At 40.0% G+C, this 16,786-nt stretch overlaps 1 protein-coding gene across 13 annotated transcripts in view; it reads right to left on the reverse strand.

Annotated features, from left to right (window-relative positions):
* DOCK3 (dedicator of cytokinesis 3) overlaps positions 1-16,786 on the reverse strand; it is a 186,478-nt gene that overhangs the window by 105,118 nt on the left and 64,574 nt on the right. For all 13 annotated transcript variants that reach the window (XM_077184554.1, XM_077184553.1, XM_077184550.1 and 10 more), the window contains exons 7-9: positions 11,697-11,781; positions 4,105-4,146; positions 2,232-2,386 (exon numbers count right to left, since the gene is read on the reverse strand). In XM_077184554.1, coding sequence (XP_077040669.1) covers positions 2,232-2,386; positions 4,105-4,146; positions 11,697-11,781 — 282 coding nt within the window. The remainder of the gene's footprint in view (positions 1-2,231; positions 2,387-4,104; positions 4,147-11,696; positions 11,782-16,786) is intronic.

Genomic DNA, 16,786 nt, shown 5'->3' on the forward strand with positions numbered 1-16,786 from the left:
CAGGTTAAAAGTGAAGTAACTTTTTCCTTGTGTTTACCTCTAGGTCTGACCCCTCTGCTGGCAGTGCTGTTATTCTGCTGTCCACAGCTCCCCACTGTCACCCTTTGCCTGCTCCTCCTTTGCTGACAACCATTAAACACAGGAACATTTTTGTATTCAGAACCTGGGAACCACCTCAAAAGGTATTTCAGCTGCTGCTCCAAACTTCTGATTGCTAATCCCCACCTGGTGCATGCTGTTGCTTCAGCCCTTGAAAAACACTGGAGCTTTCAGCAATTCTTCACTTAACCTCCCTGGGAAATAGCTCTTGGCACCAGCAGGTTCAGGGAGGTTTGTAATCCAGCACATGTCCAAGGCAGTAATGCTGAAAGCCACTCAGCCTCCAGCACGAGCTGCTTGGGTAAGAAATTTATCAACCTCCAAACCATTTCAGAAGTCAATTTGTCCCTTTCATTTAGAGTGCAGTGTGCAGAAGCCTTGCTTGGGTTTTTTACCTTAATGTACTATTTCCCGAGAGGAGAGAAAATGTTTTAAAGTAGATATAAAAACATCATTCTAAATTTGTAGCAATGTGTTTGTCTGTTTTCTGGTTTCTTCTCCAAAACAGAGCTCAGCTTCATTACACATTTCTTCCCCAGCACTCTTTGGGTTGTAAGAAAATGTAAAAATTATGCTGTTTTCACTACAGCAGACCACTGATGCTCAATTCAAAGAGCTAAGTAATAACAACTGTTTGCACAAAAAAGCATTACTATATGTATTTAAATTTGCCTGGACCACTCTTTGTGCTTTTTCTCATTATAATGATTATTTCCTTTTTTTTTTAATCACTGGCAAAACCCTTTCCTTAAGGCTCTGCACTCAGTGTTCACATACAAACTGCAGCCCAAGACAATTCATCTCCTTTCAAAGCAATTTCTGCTGGCAGCAGCTTGTCTGCCTGTCCCTTCCTCATCCTGGCAGCTTTTCTCATCTCAATTATTTAATATTTTATTGCTTTGCAGTAGGAACTAGTTGGGTGTATCTTTTCTGTTTGGTTTTCCATTTTCATCTTTCCCTCTTAATAGCTATTTTCTGGTAATTCTCTCAAGAGAGGCATCATAGGCACATCCTAAACTCCATCCACTGGAGAGTCAAAAGCTGCAGAGATGGGAAGGGTCTGGAGGAGGAGCCTTGTGAGGAGCAGCTGAGGGCCCCTGGTTTGTTCAGCCTGGAGGAGACTGAGGGGAGACCTCAGTGGAGCCTCCAGCATCCTCCTGAGGGACAGGGGAGGGGAGGGAACCAATCTCTGCTTTCTGTGCCCAGGGACAGCAGGGAGGGGCTGGAGCTGTGTCAGGGGAGGATTAGGCTGGATGTCAGGAATACCATCAAGTCATCAGAGCTTTCTAATATAGCCCAATTTTCAGTAGGATGTTCTCTGAAGAGACACAAAACTGTTCTCATTTACTCTGAGCTTTCTTCCTAAGAGAGGAAGGAACATTCTGTGGCTCTTCCCTCACTTTGAAACAAATCTAAATCTAACTGCTGAAAACTAGGAGAGTTTTGACTATGGCAGCAAGTGAATGCCAGGAAATGCTTTTACCAAAACTCAGAACACTGCACAAATATGGTGTTCTTCAGATCAGACCAAGCTGCATTTGCTAAACTTCCAAGACACAAAATAAATGCTGCAACGCTCTTCTACATACCCTGATCTTTTCAAAACACATGCTTGGAAGAGAAAAGCCAGCCCATCTCATGTTTGCTAGCACTGGTACCAATTAGTTCAATAAACTGAGACCACAGACATAGGGATGAACGTTAAGAGTTTATGTTGAGAGCAATACAGTGAAGGGAAAGAGCTCTTTTGTGACAGGCCTGGACGGCAAGGAGTGGAGGAAAGTTACAGAGGCACACAGCAGTCCCTTCTCAAACCAGCCCCACAGCCTGGCCCTGTCATTATTTGTGCTTCTTAACCAATAACCCTAAGGAGGAAGCTCCTGTAATGTCTGGAGGCAAAGTCAGAAAACTAAAAAATTCAACCATTCTGTGCCTTTAATGCCTCACTAAATTTCCTATGCAAGGAGCAGTCTGATATACCCATGTAAGAATTGCAGGGCCAGCAACTTGTGGTGTCCCAGCTCTGTCCTTCCAGCTGGGCCTCAAGAACACCTCGTGGTTATCTCCAGTGTAGCTGCTCTGCTCACAACTCTTTTGCTAGGAAGCTTTTTAGCTCTTGGACAAATTCCTACCTGATCTGTTTGCCTTCCCGGACGTCGTACAAGGAAAAGAAGACATCAGTGTCCTCTCCAATGGTGTTGTAGGTGAAGCTCTTCAGGCTGAGGAAGAAGTGATGAGGCACTGGCATCCGGCAGGCGTCCCCGTGCCGCTGACGGATGGTGTCCACCTGAGCCAAACAGGGAACACCACTGGCACTTCCTCACACAGAAAGGACACCTGAACACATCAGCCTGAGCATTTCAACAGAGCTCCTGCTCTCCTCTCACCCTCAAGTAAAAGTTTAATCTCAAATATATTCTGCCTCAGAGATAGGGGCTAGATTAAGCTTTCTGCCTCTATTTTTAATGCTTCTAATTTGAATAGATTGATGAAACTGTGATAACCAAGTAGATACAAAACAAATGGTTTATGCATTGCAAATCTGATTTTATCAAGTAAACCAAATCAATCCTATTTCTCAAATTTTGCTTTGATTCTGGTACTGAAAATGAATTATAAGACGGTACTGGAGTGGGTCCTGATGATTTCCATTTGAAACAGATGGACTTAAAGCATTGTTAGTAACATTTGTTACATTATTTCTTTTGAGCAGCTGCAATTCACTTCTAGAGGTCATTTCTGCAGCCAGTAGGATGAGGGCAGTGACTGTCCCCCTGTACTGGGCACTGCTGAGGCCACACCTCAAATCCTGGGGTTTGGGCCCCTCACTCCAAGGAAGAACTGAGGTGATGGAGCCTCTCCAGGGAAGAGGATGGAGCTGAGGGGGCTCAGCCTGGAGAAAAGGAGGCTGAGGAGGGACCTTATTGCCCTGTGCAGCCCCCTGAGAGGAGGTTGTAGCCAGGTGGGGGTTGGTCTCTCCTCTCAAGGAACAAGTTGTGTCTGGGAGGTTTAGATTGGATATTAGGGAAAAATTCCACACTGAAAGTGTTGTCAAGCACTGGAACAGGCTGCCCAGGGAAGTGGTAGAGTCACCATCCTTGTATGTGTAGATGTGGTGCTTAGGAACAGAGTTTAGTGGTGGCCTTGGCAGTGCTGGGGGAACATTGGGACTTAATCCTAAAGGTATTTTCCTCTCAAAAACAATCCATGACTTAGAACAAAGCTTAACAGGCCAGTTTGTCCTGCAGGTATAACAAACTTAACAAGGGTTGATAACATGAGCAACCAATCAAGCCAAATAGTAGAAAGGTTTACATTTTGGCTCAACATATCAAGACCTATTTACCATAGCAGTGAATGCTGGGGTGGCCAAATTAAAAAAGAGTATAAGCAAATGTAGGCTTTCAGTTTTTACAACCCTTTACATCCATTCATGCTGATCTTAATAAACAGTTGCATGAATATCCTAAGTGCTCTATGCTCACCTCCTCTGAATGCACAGACAGGTACAGTCTAACCAAAAAAGTCTTACATTTCCAGACTTACAATTCAGATTTGTACTCCTTTAAAAGGAATTTTGTTCTGGACTTAAAATGAAACCCAAGGAAATCCTCATTCTTTAAAGACAGGTACCTGTGGAAGCACAGATCTCTGTAAAGATCAAAGCCAGGTTCCATGACCAGGACAGGATTATACCAGCACAGAAAGGATGTGTGAAACAGAAGCCACTAAGCCACCTGTTAGCAGGTAGACAGAAGAGTCACAGAGGCAGAGGGAAGCTTTTGATCTCTCTACACAATTGTATCTTTTAAGAACAACAGTTACAAGCTCAGGAAAAGAGACCTAAATGGAATTTGAAGCAGGACCTTGGTGACTTAAATACTTGGGAATCTTCTGAGGAAGTGTTCTGTCGGTAAGGACTTACCCAGTAATCTCCATCATACCTTTACCTACATTACCAAGAACTTAAAGACAACAAAAAATTCAAACATGAATGATATTTACCTGTGATGTGCTCTGCTGGACACTGTGTCTACTTGACAAATGCTGTGGAGATACAAAATAGTAAAATTTAAACCTTTTTGAAAGTAAGAAATATTTACATTATATTTATATAGCATTAGAACAGTAATTCTAAAATATTATTTTAAAAATGATTACCAACTTTTCATGCCTTTTTTCAGTGTATCATCACTCACAAGACCACTTGCTTTCCTAAAGGCTTTTCTCAGTTAAGCTGTTTCTTTACCTACCAATTTGAATTTACAGGGAGTATTTACCTTAGCTGTTAAAGTAAAAGGCTGTCACAAGTTAGACAGAATTTCAAAAAGAAATGCTATTACAGTGTTGGAAAATTTCATTATTCTGTATAATCTCTGTCTTCTCCTGCTAAATGGGAAGATACCTCACCACTAATCCTCATCTCCTGGTATGTTGTCTGTGGAAAGGTGCATTTGTTAAAAAACACAGGCATCTAGAAAGAAAGATGGATTTTAGAGGTTGTTAAATCTTTTTGCTCTAATAAAAAAATGAAATCCTGAAAATTGGTTAAAGACTCTTCTACAATTTTAGCTGCCCAATACCTGTAAATAAGAATCAGTATAAAGAGCTACATGTCTAAAAACTCAGAGGATGATGCTGTATTTAAAGCCTTTTATGCTAGAAGGAGATGTTATAATCAGAAAATGGACTGCAAGACTCACTGAAGCCATTTAATCTCCAAAGGGAGATTTAAATACTAATCTAAATTGAAAAGGTTTCAGAGAGCTTTAAAAAAACCATCATTAATGATTCTGCCATGCCTTTCCCTGCACATCATCTTAATATTAGCATTTTAAACCAAAATATTAACATTGACACTGCCAGGCATTATTAAATACTCTCTTCATTCTCCCCACCTCTCTCCTTCTATTACAAACCCAACATCTCATTTACACTCTGTATCAGAATGAGCAGATCTGTTGACAAACACGAAGCTTCAAAGGAGGTGAAAGCAGAAGATTGTCCATGAAATGTATCTGGCAATACTCAAACCACAACACTGTCTTTCACCCAGGTAAGACTTTTTACCACAAAAGGAGAGAATCTCATTCTTCATAATGAGAACAGAGCAGGGAGCTGCTGGGGTACTGAGGGAGCTGCCACAAGTGCTCACTGAGCCCCCTGCAATCCCTCACCAGAGCGGGCCCAGCTGGCCAAGGATGGCCCTGGATTTGACACTGCTGATGCCACATCTCAAATCCTGTGCTCAGCTTTGGGCCCCTCACTACTGGATTGGTTTTAGGGAAAATGTTGTCACCCAAAGCATTGTCAAGCACTAGAACAGGCTGCCCAGGGCAGTCCAGGGTGGAGTCCCCAGCCCTGGAGGGATTTTGAAGACCTGTAGCTGTGCCACCTGGGGACAGGGGTTGGTGGGGCCATGGCAGTCCTGGGGGAATGGCTGAGCTCAATGATCTTAAAGGTCTCCTCCCACCTAAACATTTCTGTGATTCTAAATGTCATTTTTTGACATCTGTTTACATTCACAGTTATAAAAATGTCCTCATTCACACTCTCAGTGGAAAAATAATGATCTTCAGTTCCATTGTTTGTGTAACTACTGCATCATCTTCTGAATGTTAAAAGCTTTCAAGCTGGCTGAGTCGCCTATTCATCTTTGTGTCACCTGCAACCACTCAGAATCAGCTGGCATAGAAAAGACCAGTTATTTAAGCTATTCAAGGTGTCCTGAGTTCTTTTGATTAAATTAATCTCTAAATCCAAGAAAGTGAGACACTCAGGCAACACAAATATGAGAGGTGGTCTGAAGAGATTAATCAGCAAACACTGCTGCTTACAGAGTGTACACTGAGGTAAATCTATGACAATAAGTAGTAAAACCCTCAGGTTTTAAATTTTTCCACAACCAAAAGATTAGATTTGACTAACTCTCTGCTTTCATGCTTCAGGACCACGTTATAACAATGCAATCACTGACTGAGTTAATTTATGTGCCCTTGCCTCTGGCCAGGCAAAGTGCCCAGAGGGTACATGCCATTTTTGGGTACTTGGATGGGAGGGTGACTGAAAATAACCAAGATGGATTTATCAGGGGTACATTATGCTGGATCAAGTGATTCCCCTGAGGTAAGATAACCAAATCAGTAGATGAGGGAAGATCAGTGGCTGCTGTGTCTCCCCAGCTCAGCGAGGCCCTCAGCACAGTCTCCCACAGTATTCCTGTACCCAAGCTATAAACTTACACCTTCATGGACAAACCCATTATTTGATTAAACAAATCCAACAAACAATAGGATTTTCAGGCTCCAAAGGTAGTGGCTGATGGTGTGTATTTTTCAGGGGTCTGTCCTGAGACTTATGTGGTCTTAAATTCCCAGCTGATCCTAATCTGGAGGCAGGGTCCTACTAAAGCAAATCAAACAGAAGTCAGGGGAGCACTCAGGCAGCAGGGACATTTAGCAATTTACTGTTTCTGTTACCAGAAATGGAGCCAGTAGACTGAGAATAACATTAATTCATTTTTCCTCAGCACTGAGTAAACTACAGCTGAAATGCTGCATTCAGCAAAGGCCAGTGAAGCAGCACAAGGTGTTTGAGGAGGATGCAGGGAATGCAGAGTTCTGAGTGTGGAGAAGAGAAGGTCTGCAGGTGACCTGTGGCAGCCTTCCTGTAACCATGAAGGTCCCAGCACTAAGAGGCAGCCAGGCTCTCCACAAAGCTGCACAGCACATTGGCCAAAATACTGTGGTCATCAACTACACCATGGGATATCCCAGTGTTCCAACAAGGCAAAATGTAACCCCTCAGGGCAGCCATTACAACATTCAAACCTTTCCTTTGAAGAATTTCAACATCCAGCTGGACAAAGCACTGAGCAGCCTGGTCTGAATTCAGTATTGACCTTGTATTGAGAGCAGAAAGTTTGCCTAGACCTCCCTGAGGCCCCTTCCAACCTGAAAACCCTTCCAAAGTGATATAAAAATAGGACTGCTAAGAAATTATCCATCTTCATTCTAAAAAAAATAAAAATAAATCAGTTTTACCTTTATTTTTCCCAAAAAATAGTTGTCTGCAAAGGTTGTGCAAACTTTAACAGATACAATGTTCAGTATATCTTTCCTCATCAAAGCATTTTCTGATGCTTAATTTGATTCCTTGCTATCGCAATCTAGGCCTATTGATTCTTTTCTTATCCATCATTAGGATGAAAAGATTAATTAATTCAGCTTGTGATTCCATTATAACCTCAAATCTCCTCGACAAACCCACCTAAGCTTGGAGTGTCCCAATCTGCACTTCAGAGCCACCAATTGACTGCAGGAGTTAAAACCTTACATTTATGATTCTCCCTGGTACACTACATTTTTCACATAATTTCTTAAATTTCTCTCTATTATTCGGAATTCTGATCCTTACCTCCACTGAAACAATCAGAAAGACCATTTCCAACGTTGTGGATTTTGTATATTTAGTAAGCAGACTCCTTATTTCAGCATCTAGTCCTTAATTAAACATTAAACTTGAAGTACTACAAAATGGAGGATAACCCCAAGAAATTCACTTAATTCATCCCTCCTGCTATTTAATCAAATTATTGACAACCATTCTTTTTTTTTTTTGCTATGTGTTTTCTAATTAGCTCTGTGTTTACATTACAGTGATTTCATTTAGAACTAATGACCTTTGGAGAACTTAAATTAAAACAAACATTTAAAACCTTTACCAAAATCTAAATATGGCATCAGCTGCTTCTCCTCTGTCCACTTGACTTATCTATGTTCTGGAACTCCTAAAAATTGCTTATTCTGGACAAGTTCACACACACTAATACTCATGTCCTCGCTGCAAGTAATTATTATTTTCTATTATTATTATTTTCCAGCATTTGTTACAGAGAGAGAACAATTACCAGCTCCTCCTCCATCACCTATTCTTAAGGTGTGAAACTGGCTTGCCCTTTGCTGGTATTCTGGAACCTTATCCATCTTGTCAGTGATTAGCACTAACATGTCTGATATGGCTTCTCCAAAGATCCCAACTGGAATGTACACAGCTCCAAATGCCCTGGAACTGAAAACTTCTTGAGAAAGTTACCAGAGTTCAGGGGGGTAACAAGGACATTAAGTGCCCTGTTATTTTCTTGCCTCGTGTGCCAGTTGGTTTTCCCCAGTATAAAAATTTTATTTTAGCTTCCCAGTTAGTACCAGGTTATTTATATAAAACCATTTCTTGATACTATTGACCACATTTGCTCGTTATATTTGAATTTGTGCATTGCCTTTGTAATTTTTCTATTTACCCATTTGTGCTATTCTATTATACTTCTCTATAATTCTGTTCTTGTAAACTGGCTCTCAGAAATCTCAATTTCCCTTTCACTCTAATGCCTAGAGGAGATGAAGAATTCTGAATTTATCCAGCTTGGGCTGTTAGAGAGCATCTGTGGTTTTGTTCCTAATTTACTGAAAGAACTATCAATTGTCCTTACCTGCACTTTCTCATGGTATCTTATCTACCAGTATCACTTTTCAGTGTTGTTCTTCCTCATTCCTTCCCTAACAATGCCTGGTGAGTGAATCCCATCATTCCCAAGTCAGTCTTAAACTGCTTTCTGCTCTGCCTTCATATTCTCATCTGACTTTTTCCTGGGCTTTAGAACCTAACACACACAAACCTGTTCTCTGCCCATCTGCTTTGTTTTACAAAGAACAATCAAGAAAATAAAATTTAAAAAATCAACAAAGATTTCATGATCTTCTCTCCAGTTTGTGCCCAGTTGCTTTCCTTATCTAGAAGGGTTTTGGATAACTGAATTCTTATTTTCTTGCCTATTCCATCTTACCAATCACATTTACCATTTGAATAAAGAATTAACAGTTCAGAGGTGATGGCAGCATTAATTTGAAGCTATTTCTTTAGGAGCTCTATTTTTTTAAATTAGAAACTCTGGTGAACTCATGGCATTTCTCTCACACAGCTGGAAGAACAGCTGAGCTGCAGCAGTTACAGAGCCAACAGCTGGGCCTTTCATGCACCTCCTGAACTTGTCCTGAAGACACACACCCACTTCAATAACCTTCTAGAAAAGCTAAACACAATTAATCACCAGCTTGGAACATTTCTGATTTGTGAAATGACTTCAGACATTTGTGTCTTGTAACCCTTCCACTAAAATGTGCCATCCAAGTGCTCCTGACATCCTGCAGGACTTTGTGTTCCTAAATGACAACTTCAATCCAGGGGCAGCTCCAGCGCTGAGCTCTGTGGCAGAATTCTGAGAACATGTTTTCCCACCATTCCAAAGTAATATGTATTTTTAAAAAGTGTTCTGTCATATTGGTTAAAGTCACAAACATTGTCATAGGGAAAGGGCAATTTGCTTTCCTTCAGGAGCAAAACAACAATTCCTGACAAGTGCTGTGCATCCTGCAGCCACTGGCATTTAGCTTCAGGATGAGTACCATGGAGCAGCAGGATGTGCAAGGCCTCAGAGCACAACAGCTCTGCCAAAGAGATGAACACAGCATCACCCAGCAGTCACAAACACACTCAGCAATGGCACATGAGAGCTAAAGGAGAGGCTCCAATGTAACAGCTTCCAGTTTATCAAGAAGAGCAGTGCTAAGTCTAATGGCTGAGTTAAAAGTGCTTGAAAATCTCTTGTCACAGAGAGGAAAGTCTGATGTGTGCCTCACCCATTGCTCTGCTAATGAGTGTTTTCTATGTTACATTTAACATCCTACAAATATAAGAAAGTAATTTGGCTCTCACAACTACTCCTACAAGATTATTTTACAATGTAAAACCTCACTGCTCATTTGAGAATCCATAAAGTATTTTGTCATAAATAAGGAGGATTCTCTCCCTGGGTTTTTGTTAAGTAATAAAAACAATCCCCAAACCACATTAAAAATAATTCTAAAACACCCTAAATCACTAATATACCTTTCCTTCATTTTTTACTAAATTTAAGTTAAAAAAAAGTAACAGGTTTTCAGCTGCTTTGGTTCCTGAAATTGCCTCCTGACTGTGAAGAGATGTGATTAGAAGCACTGTCCTCTTGCATCTACAGACTCCAGCAGCAGTGAAGTGTGAAGTGAGTAATGGTGCTGTCCTGAGCCCTGCCCAGCATGGAGCAGCACAGAGACAGGCACAGGACTAGGGGGTGACATAATCAGGCTGCTCTGGCAATAAATATTGCCTATTTGCAGTACTCCAAGGATTCAGAGTAAAAAAATGTGCAGAATAAACCTCAGAGTAATAAACCAATCCTTAGTTAGCAACTAATCTCACACCCTGGGTCCTCACTGATGGAATTTGCTACCGAGTTCTTTCCAGGCTGTGCTGAAGGAAATCTCTGCTGTACTGGCACGAAACTCTCCTCAGACCATGGCAAATTAGGAACAAACTTTAAAAATTAGCACTATAGACTGGTGTACTTTCATATTTCTTATGCAATAATTCTTACTCCTTTCCATGAAATCCACTATTATACAGTGCAATAATCTAAAGCAGCAACAGCACCCAGCTTGTTCACAAAACATGCCCTTGGCTTAAGGAAAAGTCACATCTTGCAACCAAACCCATCACCAAGCTATGGACCTCTCTGCCCCTAATCTTAAACAGCTGAAAGGCAAAACTGCTTTAAAACAGGAAATTAAAAGCTTCCTAGAAGTGAGTGACACTCTAACAACATTATGTAGAAAACAACAACTTTCTTTGGAAGATATTAAATGAAGTAGTTGCACAAAATAATTGCTGAGGGTTTTTTGTCTTTTTTGTAGATAAAACAGCATCTGAGGAAGGGTTTTCATTCACTTTCCTAAGTTACACATCTTGTTTCTCCCTCTGCAGTTACATCACAAGGCAAACCAAAATTATCTGTATTAGTTCTACTGACAGAGGATCCAAACACAGGTAGTAAAATGCATCAGTGGCTTTACAGTTCACTAATGGCACAATTCACATTTCCAAAACAACTTCAACTTCATTATGTACAAAGAGGACTGTACAAGTGACTAATAATGACAGCATTTGGAACTCACTACAGTGAAGGAATTATAATAATTCACCTGAAAATCCAAATATTCTTATTCAAATGCACTCCATGCTTTCCAAGGAGCAGTGACACACAACAGGGACAGCACTAATGTTCAAGGATTAGTTTTGCTTAAATTAACTTATGCACTGGTCTCCCTCCTCTCTCCCCTTTTTTGTGAGCTCAAAAAGTCTTTGTAACAGGGCAAAGATATTTATTATCTATGCAACTACAAAGCCAGACTTTTCACTTAGGTATTTTTCATCTGCAAATCTGCTCAAAGAATCAAATAATGGCTCTCACAGACTTTCTGGACTCAGAGAACCTTCCAAGAATTAACACCACATTACTTTGTAAATTGAAGTAAAAATGTATCAAAGCATGCCCCTGCTTAGGGTAGGAGAGACACTGCTTTGGTGGTCAGGGTGCAAATGAAGAAGACATTTAATTTACAACACCATTGGAAACAAGAAAACATAAAAAGTAAAGAATAAAAACATTTTCCCTTCTTTCCCTCCCACAGTGAAAACTCAGAGGAATCTCCCATAGAATTTCTTACCATTTTATAAAGGTCTGAAACACTGATCTGATCTGAATCCACAACCTCAAAGTCCTTCCGTGGAACTAAGTCAAGGCCCAAATGTCTGCAAGGGAAGGAAGGAGCAGAGTCAGTGAGGCACATGAATGGCACCAGCACCTCCTGCATGTGCCTCCTCCAGGGTAGGGACACAGAAATACTCTGCTATTCCAGTCTTACTGCAATTGTTAACCATTAAACAATTCTAAAGAAAATTTAATGCAAATATCAAAAAATCCCTCTACAAACTTGTTACCTTTTGTTCTCCAAATTCAGTGGAGCTCTGGCAATTAATGCAGGGGAAGCTTTTGGCCAATATGCTGGTACAGTACTCAAAACAAGGTAATTTTGTACATGGATACAGCATACTCTGTTTGCTGCTGAAGTATTTGAGTAAGATCCTTCATTACATAATGAAAAAGTTCCATTAACAGTCCTGTTCAAATGTGCCAACAGATTCCGAGCCCTGGGAGCTGCTTTGATATTCCTGGTGTTCATAAAACTTCACCCCCATGTAAACACAGTAATTTTTGTTAGTAATAAACAATAATCTTAATCTGTATTTGTAACACACACAAAATGTTTTTAATTATTCTGAACAGAATTATTATTGGCTCAAATCAACTATATAAACTGACAAAAAAAATACCAGTGCAAAGATGACAAGTTAAGGAATTCAGCTGTAGAGAAGGCAGTTCAGGTCACAGCTTCACAGGAGGAGCAGACAGAATAAGATATTCTTTATCCAGACAATAAAATGCAAACTGTTAATGATTAATTAATAACTGTAGACTGCAGAACAAGACAACCTTAAAGGTGACAAACCCCAAGTTTTTCTCCATAGATCTTCAGTTTCTGAGGCACAAAGAGTTCTGAGCATTACAATAAAAAGCTACACTAAACAATATTATTAGGAGTAAATTTTTAAGAAACCCAACACATGAATTAACCATTTTCCTGCTTTTGCCTTATATAACTTTGATACTTCACTTCCAGACATTTTATATTGAAATTCTTAACAATCTTAAAGAAAAAAACCAAACAGAAGAGGTGCCCTCACGAATTACTGTGGCAAACTCCTGTCACAAACTATAAAAGAAAAGCAGAAGCCAATTTAATTTTGTAATCAGAGAGGGAAACATTCTGCACAGACTTGTTCCTGATGGCAAATGAAAAATTTTATTGAGAAAAACCTCTCTGGTACTGTAGAGTAATTGTGTGGAGCAATAACAGAAGGCTCCAGGCAATCCAGTGTCTCTTTCTGGGCAATTGGCTTAAAACAACAGCTGGGGAGAAGCAGCAGTTTGGATGAAGCTCAGCTACCTTTGCTCACCAAGGTGCTTTTAAATGTTACCCAGAAGTTTCCAAACTCCATAATTCTTTTTTTTTTTGAACCTTTGCCTAAGCAGGTTTTCCTTCTTTCATTATATCTCTAAACCATCACATCTCCAAAACACAGCTCAGCCCTGTTCACTTGCCCTGGCAGCGCTGTATGGTCATTGAAACCCCCTACTGACCAAGTGGAAATTCCATGTTCTCAGTTCTTTGCTCAAATCAATTGTATTTTCAATGGAGAAAAGGGAGCAGCTTTCCTTCTCCAATGCAGTTTTGTGTCAAATACCAAATTCTAAATTCTAATGCTACATTGTGAAAGTCACAGTTTCACACTTTGCTTTGATTAAACCTATCAAACACAAGTATCTGTGGTCCAGGACCAGGATCTGAAAACTGCAGCTGCAACTATGAAATGACTACATCTATTTACCAAATGGAAAAGATTAAAATAAGGACACACTAGGTAATCCTTACCTGTAGCTGCCAGTTGAGCCTACTTATCACAGAAAGTCAAAAAATGTAATACAAAAAATGGTAAAATCAGTCAGAGATCACTGCAAAGTTGTTTTTGGGTTTTTTTAATGTTACTGTTCATCAAATTCATTCACAGAAGCTTTTCTGAATGTATCTAAACAATCTCCAAAACACCCTGTCATTCACATGGGTGCACACTCCCACCCCTAAGGTACATTGATAAAGGGATTTCCCCTCAGCACACAGATATGAACAGATTATTCCCTACTGACACTATCAAAGCCACTGTGTGTGCACTGCAGCTCCAGGGCAGTCTCAGAGCTCTATTCAAGTTCTCCAGGAAAACCTGGCCAAGCCAATCCCAGCCTGAGAAGGTTCTGCTCACATCATTTCAGCTCTCTGGAGAGCTGGGGTGAAGCAGTGCCTGCACTCATTACTCAGAACATGACAAAAGTATTATCTTCTGCTTGATAATGTTCAACACAACTGCAGCAGCATCCCTGTGAAACTTATCTAATACCCTATTTTTAGTTAAATCCCTTAACACCGTGGATTTTCAGCCCAGAAGATTCTCATTCTCTAATACTATGTTAATCCTGCACAACACTTGCTCCCAGCAAATAAGGGTGTCTTGGCTGGAGCACAACCATGCAGCCATTTACTGTGCAGGTGGAAGTCCAGGTTTGTACACTCAATTTGTATCAATTATTTTTTTGCCTGTGAAGGACTGACAACATAATGCTTGAGATGGCAATGACAGTCAGTGGCCCACTTTCCCTCTCTATTATCAAACACTGGGGATAGAAGAGCCCCAGCTGCCAGGCAGTATTTCTCCAAAACAGAGCATGCATAAAAATTACATAATGTGCTGGTTTGTTTATTTGACAGTTCCTGTCTCCACAATACTTCCTTTTACAAGCAAATGCTTGTGCTCTTTTATTCTGCCTTCACACTGAACTGCCCTTCAAAAACATTTCCCAAGCATACCTACAAAATATCCCCAAGCTTATCAATTACCTCTTGATTGCATCTGTTTGGGATCCCTCCAGCTGGCATTTGGACATTCTTCCTCATCTACATAAAAGTCTTCACCATTTTCCTTTCTTTGGGGGACAAAAATTTTAAAAATCCACCACCTGAAATCTCTAGATAATTTTCTCTCAAGTAATATGAAATCAAGCCAACTGACAAAAATAGAGGGCTTTTGAATTGTGAAAGGGATGAACACACAATTCAAGGTTACCTGGGCTTCTAGAAAGAAACCAGCTTAGGTTTAATGGTAATTTTGAGGAGCAGTCCTAGTTTCTAGTACGTTCACTTATTTACAATACAAACACTACAGCACTTAGAATTCATAAAATCACAAGTCAGCACAACTCCTCCTAAAAGAACCTTGAAGAAATACAGCATTTGATGTAAAAAAGCCAAAAACATTTCAGATGCAAACTCAGTCTTGAAGAACAGATTGGGAGAGCTCATCACATCTCTGGAGGGTGCAAGATCTCATCCCCTTTGCTCCAAAAACATCTACTTTACCTCAACCCTTTCAGCTTTAATTTTGCAGCCACTACTCTTTCTTTTATTCCTTCTCTTAGTTTATCAAAGCCTCACTTAATATAATTTGTATTTCTCTCACACAAATAAAGATGGTGAAGGGAAAGAAAATGATGCTAGCAGTGATTCACATAAACTGTGTACAGACTTTAAAATGGACTTTGAAGGAAATACAATACAGAAATCCACAGAAAACTAAATACATGAAAAAACAAACCACATTTGTCAAAATGAGACTGCTAATACAACCCAACAGTTTTCTTTGATAGAATTAAGTTAAATTATACAAAAAACCTGCAGGGACTGCAATCTACAAAAAAATTAGTAAAGTACTGATGTAAAGCTACACAGGAAATTATTTCTTAAAATGAAGATGAGGAGATGAAGGTAAATAATCTTAGCTAGGAACTGCTAAAAGGGAATTGGAGCAAACACTTCTGAGCATGGCAGTATCAGGCTCCAGAGAGAGGTTATTCAGGTTTTTCTCAAAGACTGACTTTCAGCAGAGCTCCCTACACCTTTAATCCCAACTCAGGCATTACTCCAAGGAGAGGGAAAGATGCTCACATTCAGACAGAAATGGCAGCTGCCCTTCCTGCAATTCTTAAAGGCATTTCTTCATGGTTGTTTAAGTTGGCATTCCTATTTTGATCTCCTTTGATGCAATGACAGCTACTGCAATAAAAGTGCCTTGAATTCCCCAAACAGGTATCATCTGTACATTTAATTCTTATCTCCAGATGCATTTAATAACTTTAAGCTCATTGTTACAATACTACCAAAAAGTCATTCTCATTCCTTTTATGTCAAGAAGATATGACAAGAGGATAAATCAGTCCAAGCCCCAAAATAATCTACACGTGTGAGCACTGGAATTTGGGGCTTTTTGAAATTCAAGACTGTGCTGACTTCACTAGCTCACACAATTCCTGCCCTCCACAGTAATGGATGTCAGTAGTCAGCAGGTACTAACCAGCAGCTGCAGGCTTTCCAACCTCAATTCTGAGGCAGGAAAAAACCCAGGACCTTAAAAGTGTGTTTCATTTTCTTTGTATGACAGTGTAAAAGATATATTGCTAATATTTTGCCCTTTGTTTTTCTTTTTTAACACTCATTTTTACCTTCTGGCTACCTGTGGATCTTTCTGCACAGAATTTATGGCAACTATTTGGAAAATTTCTTTTAATGCAATGATTTTAATAACATTTTATGGGAAAAAAGAATAACCTTTGACTAAAAAGTAATAAAAGCCTACAAACTCATCTTGTTCATGGCTTTTATCTGTCAAAAATATCAAGGTATTGGTGGCTCCCCCTCCTTACTCTGTTTCTGACCCAAAACATAGAATATATATTCCACATTTATAGGGAAGGAAGTGTCTTCCCTGAGTATGCAAGGAGACCTGGATGCTTTCTGTAATCTCCTGACAGATGCTACATTAATCTGAAAGAATCAGTCCTGAAGATCAGGTGAGATGACCTCTGATTTTCAAGTTGAATTACTTTGAAGAAAGCTTCATCTGCCTTTCTGGCACACAAGGTATTGCACATACTGCTGCAATTAGCTTTTGGCACTGAGGCAGAAGCAGAGGATTCACATTTCAAATAGCAGCTCTGTCAGGCAGATTCCTTCATCTGTTTTTGATGCAAAAGTCTCCACAATGAAACAGCTCTTCATCAGCAAAAAAGCTGCACTCTGGTTTCCCATTC

Source organism: Agelaius phoeniceus, chromosome 11 (genome assembly GCF_051311805.1).
Source record: "Agelaius phoeniceus isolate bAgePho1 chromosome 11, bAgePho1.hap1, whole genome shotgun sequence".
Lineage (NCBI taxonomy): Eukaryota > Metazoa > Chordata > Aves > Passeriformes > Icteridae > Agelaius > Agelaius phoeniceus.